This window comes from Haemaphysalis longicornis, unplaced genomic scaffold (genome assembly GCF_048455015.1).
Source record: "Haemaphysalis longicornis isolate Haplotype H1 unplaced genomic scaffold, Haemaphysalis longicornis Haplotype H1 scaffold_1, whole genome shotgun sequence".
Lineage (NCBI taxonomy): Eukaryota > Metazoa > Arthropoda > Arachnida > Ixodida > Ixodidae > Haemaphysalis > Haemaphysalis longicornis.
In genome coordinates, this window is record NW_027526203.1 from 354,246,891 (window position 1) to 354,258,005 (window position 11,115).

The 11,115-nt window shown below is 46.5% G+C and overlaps 1 protein-coding gene across 1 annotated transcript; it reads right to left on the reverse strand.

Moving 5' to 3' along the window:
- Positions 1–717: 717 nt before the first annotated feature.
- On the reverse strand, positions 718–9,015 carry LOC144154912 (kunitz-like toxin PcKuz3). Its single transcript, XM_077686027.1, has 3 exons — positions 8,890–9,015; positions 2,176–2,349; positions 718–799 (listed from the first exon to the last, which is right to left on the reverse strand). Exons 1-3 carry the CDS (start codon positions 8,939–8,941, stop codon positions 792–794), a joined length of 234 nt encoding a protein of 77 aa, XP_077542153.1. The 5' UTR covers positions 8,942–9,015; the 3' UTR covers positions 718–791.
- Between the last annotated feature and the right edge of the window lie 2,100 nt (positions 9,016–11,115).

Below are 11,115 nucleotides of genomic sequence, written 5' to 3' on the forward strand. Positions count from 1 at the left end.
GGACGTACTGAGCGAGAAAACCGTGCTGTGCCCCTCCGAAACGCGGTCGGATGCGTAGTATCATGTCGACGGTTCCACCGGGATCGTGTGCGACAGGCGTGTGTGCTTGCGCATTGGTGTCATTCTGTGTGCATACGCGCGTGTGACCGTATGTCCTGCGCTCGCAGGATGAGGATGTTACTGCGTGTGATAACGGGACCCTGGTATCTACTGCTGCCCACATTGCGTGGGTTAGTTGCGATGACACTATCCCTGTGGTCGCAGTCGGTGACTTCAATGTGGATGCGTCGGGACCACGGTGTAAGAATATGCTCCTACACCGTGTCGGGACCAAGAAGGTAGATGTTTAGGCGTTTCATACTGAAGACATTTGGCTTACCATGCCACACCGATCCTGTATCAAGCGACCGCCCATCGGCGGGCGTGCATGTGTTGGACATCATCCAAGATTTTGTCTGCAGATTCCAGAACGCCAGTCAGGGGACATCACAGTGGTCCCAAAGCCATTGTAACCGACGTCTTAATGTGTGGCACAACAAATTATTGGCTAGTAGTTTTTTCACTGCGATGTTTAAAACTTCGCTGGTCATCGCCTTCGCAGGACGGAGTGGCCTTGTATTTTTTTTAACACGGCATTCCGCGCTGTGGCAGCAGCGATAGGCACCAGTCGCCACCACACTTTGAGGCTGTATACTAAAAAAGAGACGAGTAACACAATTTGCTGTAGCAGTTCACTTTATTGGGTGAATGTTTTTGCGGAGACCTGGAATCGATGATGCGTAGTGGTAGGTTTAGAAGCCTGCGAACAGGGAGAGAGAGCGGGAGAGTTAAGTTTCGAGGTCGAGTGCAAGCGACGAATACAAGCATGTGTTCAATTCGTGTTTGAGCGTGAGGGGAAAATAGGGGAAAGAGACGGGAGCACTGAAGAAAACACAATCAGAACAACCAAGTGGCTACGCATTTCTACTGTTTAAATTATATTTTAGTTACTCTTTGCCCGAGTGAGTCAAATAAATTGACGCCCTTTTACATGGTGAATGCAAGTGGTAGCGCTCGAGCGGGAGGAAGCGCCGTTTGGTTATTCTTCGTTTACGAACATAAGCACACTTCCCATACCTGCATGCATGCGGGCTGCGACTGCCGTGTCGTAGATATTTCCCGTGTTTTAGCTCGTGCACTTCGCAAGTGGCACAACTAGAGCTTTCACACTAGAAGCCGTTCTGTGTTCAACGCTTAAACTAACCGGTTTTAACCTTAAACTAGCAACGAAGGAGCTCGCTCCCCTTTCTTGCTGCCTCAGCACGGGTTTTCCGCAAGTGGAACAGCCGATGCTCTCGCGCTAAGATATCCATTTTACCATTCATGAGGGTGAATAAAGCACCCCAACCTGCGACGCATCGCCCGAATTATGGTTGCTACAACGCTCCCTATGGCCCTTATCAAGGTGCAGGTTCCGTCGGAACGCATTTCATGCGGCCGCAGAGATTCGCCAATCGGTTGGCGAAAACATGGATTGTATACGGCCCTTTTAATATCTCTGTGTTTCTGTTGCCGCAGATGCTTCATCCGAAGATTGCTGGTCCATTGTGCCCTACGATAGGCTGAGGGCAGAAATAACTGCAAACGAGCTAGTGAGTTGTCAGCAAGAAGCCTTCAGGGGGATTTTCGCAGCCTCCACAGTAACGGCGCGCTCCGTCGGGATGGTAGAATGCTCCTATACCGAAATGGAGACATCGAACAGGTAAAAGCCGCGCGACGACGCGTTGCGAAAGTGTCACGCAAGCATGACCGTACATTCATCTGCACGGCGCTTGTGACAGAAGGCGGCACTTGCCAGCTTATTCCCGTCACTCCGATCAGGGGATGTTCCTTTTAAAAGCATTTACCGTGAGAACCACTCCCTAGCCCGTGAGTGCGGGGACAGAATCGTCTTGACCTGCTTCTGGTGAAGCTGATCAATACTTCACATTAATGACTGTTTGAGCAGTGCAGCTAGGGCCAAATTTTTTCCGATGAATTGCTCACTGTTTTGAGACCATTGGATCAGCTCTAGACAAAATGGGCGCTGTTTTGGCAGCTTTCACCCCGCCCCCAATACGGCCACCGGACTATATGTCACCCATTATAGATAAGGAAATAAATAAAAGCGCGAAGTAGTGCTTTCAAGCGGTTCACCTTGGCAAAGCCGCCGACAGGTTTGCAGGTCGGGAAAGCGGTTATCATTTCCGCGGCATCCTCCGTAAATGAACGGCTGGCACCTGCGTGTGTTCGCGTTGTAGTAGAATCTTGGAATGTGGGCCTCGCAAGGACCAGGCGCAACAGGCTGCAAGCAACCCGGGTGGCGGCTCGCTGCAAAGGAAAAGGAAAGAAAAACAGGCACGGGCGTTGACCCTTTTATCAGTCGCGCTTCCAAGCGTATGAAGGATCCGTACGCTACCGGCAAACAATCCGCACCGCTTTAAAAAAATGCAGTACGTTTGGATTAGGTGACGTGCTCATAAAAACAGGGCAAGCCCTGGGCTCTGGAGCAATAAAAAAGTTCAGGGTGGGGTTTTAGGCGCAGAAGCTACATAACACGCGTAGCATAACTTCTAACACGGGAGTTCTGTCGGTTCATCGGTATCAGAAGCGCAGTCACAGCGGCAGGAAATAGGGGGCTCTTTACTTCATATACAGGTGCAAAGGGCGGAAAAAGTATTAGTATGAACTAAAAAAGTTTCGTATGTCTCCTTCGCCATAATCAGGCTCGTAAACATCGCCGAAAAAACACAAGAGAACGAATTACTGTTGCAATTACACCCCACAACAAATATAAAAAAACAGTGTCACAATAACTTTTCCACGGTGTAACTAACCGTTACACTAAGAAATAAAGCAAGCATGAAGCCGCTGGAAAGCGGAAACTTCCGATGTGGACGCCACAAAGCGCTACTAACTGCGTTTTTATTTTTATGCTCGCGAAAGCGCTAATTATTCGCAAAAGAGGTAAAACAGTAGACTCCACTTAGACGCACGCGAAGAGACCGTAAAAATTTGTTCGTATTATCAGATATTCGTCTTATGCGAAGGTTTTTTGCAGTGGACATTACAAGAGAGCAAAAATGTTGTTCGTCTCAGTGTTCGTCTTAACTTCCTGTATCAGCCACAATACTTGTACATGCACAAGACCGCGTGCCGCCTGTCAGATCCCTACTACGGCTTTCGGTTCAAGCATGCAGGAGGTGGTAGCTGCTCGGTTCCGTGTCGGATAGTGCAACATAACCGTGGCGTCCACGTACGTGCGCCCTGGACCCACCCAACAAACCGTTACCAACGTAGACTTCACATGTGCGCGGCGCTTGCGTGCTCTGTGCCCAAATGCAGCTAGCAGATTTCAATGCGCATCAGAAGAATTGGGGGTAGGTCTGTCACTCGCAACGTCCCATCTACGCCAGGTTAGTCATGACAGAAAACGGCCAATTCATCTGAATATCGCCATAAGTTTTACAATGGAAATAAGAAGTTACACCCACTTATGTTTAAAGCATGCAAAACGGCCAAACAATAAGGTTCTAAGTACAATGCAGATAACAAAACGGACCATGGACAGCCCTGTACATGACAGGACATGACAGAGGAAATGACAGGAACTTCGTCTTGCGTAGGAAAAACTGCTCCACCCATATTCATTTATGCCCCAAACTGGTACGGGGGATTGGCCAAGCGTTTTACCAAGGCAAATCGATTGCTGCACACTTTTAGAGGGCCATCTGTTCGGGAAAAAAATACAGTTGCCACGTACGAACACGCGGCAGACACCCACGTGTGGCACTGCTGTTCCATGGATGAGTACAGCATCGTGCTAGCAACACCTTGAACGCCGTTCAAGATGCCACCCTGCCAACTAGCGTCAGAGGGTTCATTCTCTCATTTTATCCACTGGACAGATTTTTCAACGATTTCTTGTTCAATTGTAACTGTTTTTACAACGATGGAAGCTCTGCTGAGCTACTAACCAAATAGCTATCGCGTGCGGCTGCACTCGCGTCAGCGCTTCTGTCCCCCATGACGAGCGGGCTCATGATCCGCATGACCATCACGCCAACGCACGACCGGTGTTATAGATACCTATAAAGCCGGTCGGGCGTCATAGCTCTAACTCCAGATCTAGATCTAGGGTTCATAGACCCGGCTGCTCCTCAACCCATTACCCAGGTTAATGAGAAGAGGGACCTATTAAGCACCAGGCTATCTTTCATCAAAATTGACCTCCTACTATATATATATATATATATATATATATATATATATATATATATATATATATATATATATATATATATATATATATATATATATATACATATATATATATCACTTTTTTCTGACTCAAAAAATTCTTCATCTGTTTCTATGACCCACCACAACCTCCCCTTTGCTTTCCGAGGTTTTCTTGACTGCCAACCCTTATTTTCTGTCTTATTTCACCGAGCCCCTCATTTCCCATTTTCTCATTCGCTATATATATATATAAGAACAATGTTTTCCTGGACGCCGGTAGAAAATACACGAAAATTGTTTCGACCACGGTAAAAAAAGAGAACAGATTTAATAACGTCCCGGCCGAGGGACCGGCCTTCGTCAGATACAGTGTCTGTATCTGATAGTGTCTGTATCTGACGAAGGCCGGTCCCTCGGCCGAAACGTTATTAAATCTGTTCTCTTTTTTTACCATGGTCGAGACAATTTTTGTATATATATATATATATATATATATATATATATATATATATATATATATATATATATATATATATATATATATATATATATATATATATATATATACAGGGTGATCAAAGTTAAGTCAACAGGTTTTTTTTTTAAATAGGCGCTTAGATTTACGCGAAGACGACCTCTACAGTGAGGTTATGGGCCCAGGGGGACACATAAATAGGAGGAGGTAATTATTGATTTCTGAGGCTTAATTAACTAAAATTGATTAAGTAACTTTTTATTGGCTACAGTAACCAGGCATGTTTGTATTGGAAGTTAGACGCAATCTTGTTTCTACGCAGTTTCAATTGGCAGAATTCTTCTCGCGCATCTGTATTCGGAGATATCAAACGGCGAAGTTTAATTGCCGTTCGCATGATTACGCATGCACCGGCGCAAAGCTCCTCCCTTCTGTGACGTGCCTGCTGTGTACGGTGTTTAGTTCGACAAAGGGGTGGAGGCACAGGAAAAAGTGATAACTGGCACCCATTCATTCTTGGCTGGCGTTATCGCAATCTGCAGTACTCGGAACCGCTATCGAAACACACAACATAAGGGAGGAGCTATGTGCCGGTCTTGACTTATAGCATGCGTAATCATGCGAACGGCAATTAAAATTCGCCATTTGATATCTCGGACCACGGATGCACTAGAATTCCGTCAATTGAAACTGCGTAGAAACACGATTGCGTTTAACTTTCCAATACAAACATGCCTGGTTACTGCAGCCACTAACAAGTTAATTAATCAATCCTAATTAATTACGCCACCTACTTCACTATTTACCTCCTAATTATGTGTCCCCCTGGGCGCATAACCTCGCTGTAGAGGTTGTCTTCGCGTAAATCTAAGCGCCTATTTAAAAAAAAAAAACCTGTTGACGTCGACTTGACTTAACTTTAATCACCCTGTACCCTGTATATATATATATATATATATATATATATATATATATATATATATATATATATATATATATATACTGAAAGAAATGCCGGCAGTCTACAACGCCAAAGAAGGCATAGGGGAATGGTTCGATTATTTTTTACTGTTAGTGACGTTACATTGTTATTTTATTATTATTAATATTATTAGGTGAGAAAGAAAGAAAAACACGCGCCCAGAGTGGGGACCGAACCCACGCCTTTCGATTAGATCTCGAATGCCTTACCAATTCGGCTATCTGGGCGACTGTGTTCTCCGTCACTTTCTGGGGTATTTATATTTACTACAACTGTATCTGACGCTTGAGGGTGGTAGCCAGCGCCACTCAGACTACACGGGGAGAAGGGGACCTTCTTTTCAACCCCCGGGGCGTGACGCGAACGTCTACAACCTGTCATAAGTGGCTAACTGGCGGGAAACCCTCTTATGCTACCTTGGAATCAAGGCTGCCAGAACCAAGGCCCTCGCTAAGCTTTCGCACGATAATAGGGTTTGAAAATGAGGGGCTCGTTAGGAAATACTGAAAGAAATGCCGGCAGTCTACAACGCCAAAGAAGGCATAGAGGAATGGTTCGATTATTTTTTACTGTTAGTGACGTTACATTGTTATTTTATTATTATTAATATTATTAGGTGAGAAAGAAAGAAAGAAAAACACGCGCCCAGAGTGGGGACCGAACCCACGCCTTTCGATAATAAAATAACAATGTAACGTCACTAACAGTAAAAAATAATCGAACCATTCCCCTATGCCTTCTTTGGCGTTGTAGACTGCCGGCATTTCTTTCAGTATTTCCTAACGAGCCCCTCATTTTCAAACCCTATTATCGTGCGAAAGCTTAGCGAGGGCCTCGGTTCTGGCAGCCTTGATGCCAAGGTAGCATAAGAGGGTTTCCCGCCAGTTAGCCACTTATGACAGGTTGCAGACGTTCGCGTCACGCCCCGGGGATTGAAAAGAAGGTCCCCTTCTCCCCGTGTAGTCTGAGTGGCGCTGGCTACCCCCCTCAAGCGTCAGATACAGTTGTGGTAAATATAAATACCCCAGAAAGTGACGGAGAACACAGTCGCCCAGATAGCCGAATTGGTAAGGCATTCGAGATCTAATCGAAAGGCGTGGGTTCGGTCCCCACTCTGGGCGCGTGTTTTTCTTTCTTTCTCACCTAATAATATTAATAATAATAAAATAACAATGTAACGTCACTAACAGTAAAAAATAATCGAACCATTCCCCTATGCCTTCTTTGGCGTTGTAGACTGCCGGCATTTCTTTCAGTATTTCCTAACGAGCCCCCTCATTTTCAAACCCTATATATATATATATATATATATATAATATATATATATATATATATATATATATATATATATAAAGTAAGAAACCTCGGTAACAGCAACAGCGGAGGGTTTATTTCGACGTTTCGACTTCGAGACAAGTCTTCTACGGGAATGAACATCATTCCCATAGAAGACTTGTCTCGAAGTCGAAACGTGTAAATAAACCGTCCGCTGTTGCTGTTACCGAGTTTTCTTACTTTGTGTTCACCACGCTTCGGCCCCATCGCCAGCATGCCAGTTATATATATATATATATATATATATATATATATATATATATATATATATATATATATATATATATATATATATATATATATATATATATATATATATATATATATATATATATATATATATATATATATATATATATATATATATATATATTTATATATATATATATATATATACAAACAGTAATCCCGCGTAATAACGAAATCGCTTTACTCGAAATATCTCTTTATACGAAATTTCTTCTGGTCCCAACCCCAACACATGCATTTTGGACCGCATTACTCGAAGCGCACGAAGAGAGTGACCCGCTTATTACGAAGAGGCGAGCGGGGATGTCTCCGAGCGGCGGCGACCCAGCGGCGAGTCAGGCTGTCAACATGTCGTGTCAATGTAAGCCGGTGTTTCCCCGGCGATTTTTTCGAACCGGTCATGCTGAATTCGCGCCATCCGACTTTAGACGAACGGTCCAAATGCGTGGTAGGGCCATTGAATTTTGTTCCTAGACATTGGTCAATGGCGTGGACGCGACGGTGCGCGTACAACGTCACTCGAACCGTAGAATTAGCAGCGTCGTCGACAAGGGGGCGTCAAAAAAACTTTGTTTTGCAAAGATCAAGGCCTCACATCTCGGAAAAAAATTGTCCAGTCATCACGCAAAGTCCCTATTGCAAAACCGGTCGGTTTTCATGATTGCGCTCTGGCCCAGAATGAGCGAGTAGTCGTTTTTTTGAGCTCACAAACACAACCTCAGACTCAAGCCACGTCATTTGCGGCCTTTCCCAGAACGCAAATCTCGTGGCGTTCCGTGACGCCCGCGCGCCCCTATAAGTGTTGCCACTACCTTTCCTCCTCATTCGCTCTCCAGTCTGCGAGGCGTTCGGACGCCAGTCACAGCTCTTCACGGCGCCTAATCACGGCGACTACAGCCTCATGCAAGGCACCGTCAAATTGGAGCAGGAGTTGCTCACGCCCGGCAATAACTTCAAACAGTTGCCAAAGCTCGCTGCCTTTTTTTTTTGTACTCGAATTAAAGTTGTGCTTCTCTGAATACATTATGTTTTTATTCCTCGCAGTTGTGGCGCAATTAAAGCTCAACTGCTTCAGTGTTTCCTGGTTGGACGCTTATATCGAAATACCGCTTATAACAAAATTTTTCGCCGTCCCTATGACATATATTTATATATATATAGTGAATACGTAATTTCACGTAATTTCATCCACGTTAGTGCATGCGTAATTTCTGCGTCCGCAAACCAACGTTAAATTCCAAGATCTGAAGAAGGAAAGTGTGCTTATAATTGTAATGGTAGGCGGAACGGGATCACTTGATGACCCCTTCTGGCGAATTGATTCCTGGAGCTTTAAAAGGTATCAGACAATGCCTTCTTCAAGGGCGACCGTTGTCTCGGCGCTATGGCAGAAAAGCGCCAAACGTATTGCTCGCCTGCCTCGGTGGGCATTCCAAAGTCGACCTTTCAGAATTTAATGCATCACGCCAGAAAACGATGCACTATACCGTATGACACACCGCGAAACAATACTGACGCAGGGTGCGCGCTCTACAGGCGCACTATCGGTGCGTTTCTAAACTCGGAAGTTGTCGAGCTTTGTACTCACAAGCTACCGTGACGGAGAGGCCGAGCAGAAAGATTAGAAATATGGACTTCATTTCTGCTTGACGATGAAACGCCAGCGTGCGCCGCAGAAAACGTGACCGTACAAAGCAAACCCGATCCCTTTTTATAGCCCCTCTTCCGTGGCCTTGGGCCAATGAGGGAGGGTGAGAACGCTTGTTGTTAAGTTCGCCATTACTCGGGAAACCAGTGGACATTGCCCTGCCATGCGCGGAACCCTGTTTCCTTTTGCTTCTCCGCCGGTAAGCGCACCCGCTGCGCATCCTGGAGCGACGATAACGCCAGCATGCGGCCACTCCTTCGCGAGCGCTGTGCGGTTGAGGATAACGAAGGCCCACAACTTTCTTTCTCTCTTTCCGAAGCTTGACGGTTCAATGGACAAGATTTACCGCTCTTCAGAACGGTGTTCGCTTGCCGGCTTGGAAGCAACAGACTTGATTTAAATCCAGTGAAACGGATTGTTGCACAATTCGGTCTAGAAAGCCGAAAGAGCGCATCAAGCGATGAGACGAGAGTAAGTGGGAGTGGAAAACTTTTCTCCTGTCGACGATAATTTCTCGAGAGGGTGAAACTTTTTCAGTACGTTTATCGAACGGCTCGTACAGTCACTGCGTAACTTCTTCGAAGAAAACAGATGTGTGGGCAACAGGTTTACGCTTGATAGCGTTTGGGCGGTTGACATATACAGCACTATCCTGCTCATAACGCGCCACCCATGTGCAATACGTGACTGAAATTACGCCGTCAGCGGTTTCGGCCCGTTCTAAAGCGTCAGCTGTCAGTACCTCCGAAATCGGCCGCCATCAGCGGGAAGAACGATACTACATATTGTCACGTAGCCAAGGACGAAGCAGTTGTTTGGGAAAGAAACAAGTTTATTGGAGCGAACTTGTGCTCCCCTAACAACTGAAAAGAATACAGAGGCGGCGAAGCAGTGGTCAACAAAGTGGCGTACGTGCGTCGGCGAGCGTCGCAGAATCGAATGCCCCGGCGTCTGCTCTGCAGGCTTTTTATCTTTCGGCGCGCGTGGTTCTGGAACCGTCGATTCGCATCGAGAACATTGTAGATGCAAGAAGATTATTCCGGGATGTTCACGTTAGATCGGAATGCTCTCCCTATCTGAACGGATAACACATGCGGCACAGAAAGAAAGAATGGAACACGCGCTTCCCTTGGCACGGAGATAACACAGACCGGCGCAGCCGGGCGGTAAAAGCAAAACACAAATAAACAAACCCAATGCATGGTTCGCGGCATTACCCCCCCTCTAAGAGTGCATCGACCCGATGCTAACATAAGCGACAGTCCGAAAATGAAAATAAAAGTTCGTCATCGTTCGTAGAAAGGTTTTAAGCGAACCACGTGGACGACTTCGGGCCGCGTACGTCGTCGTGATGTGCCGGAGTCACCATCGGGGATCACTTCGTAGGTAAGTTGGCCAACACGTCGCAGAATCTGGTAGGGTCCGAAATACCGTCGCAGAAGTTTCTCGCTCAGTCCGCGTCGTCGGATGGGAGTCCAAACCCACACACGATCCCCTGGTTGGTACTCGGCGTCTCGGCGTCGGAGGTTGTAGCGGCCTGCATCCACCAGCTGCTGGTCCCTTATACGAACTCGAGCGAGCTGGCGGGCCTCCTCCGCACGTTGAAGGTATCCTTGGACGTCGGCGTTGAGATCGTCGTCTTCTACATGCGGAAGCATGGCGTCGAGCATCGTAGTCGGTCGTCTTCCGTAGACAAGCTCGAACGGTGTCATCTGCGTAGTTTCCTGCGTCGCTGTATTGTACGCAAACGTGACATACGGGAGGACTTCGTCCCAAGTCTTATGTTCAACGTCGACGTACATGGACAGCATATCCGCAATTGTCTTGTTCAGACGTTCTGTTAGTCCGTTCGTTTGGGGGTGGTACGCCGTCGTTCTTCGGTGATCCGTGTTGCTGTAGCGTAAGATTCCTTGCATCAGCTCCGCGGTAAAGGCCGTTCCGCGGTCCGTGATTAGGACTTCAGGGGCTCCATGTCGCAGCACAACTTGGGTCGTTTGGCGTGGAATGACCCACTGGCGGAAAGTGTCCATGAAGCGACCGCCGCCGCCTCCGTCATGTAGTGGTACCGTGGTGAACGAGCAGTGAGCAGGGGAGCTGCTTCTGTTTCGAACGACGAAGAGCCGAGAGCAAAACTTAACTTGTTTTTAAAGTGAGCAGCGAGGATAC

Excerpts from the sequence above, each read along its gene's own strand:
- LOC144154912 (XM_077686027.1), bottom strand. The coding sequence starts at position 8,941 with ATGAAGTCCATATTTCTAATCTTTCTGCTCGGCCTCTCCGTCACGGTA. Across the intron at positions 2,350-8,889 it reads CCTCTCCGTCACGGTAGCTT|CGAGCCGCCACCCGGGTTGC; the intron begins GTGAGTACAAAG and ends TTTCCTTTGCAG.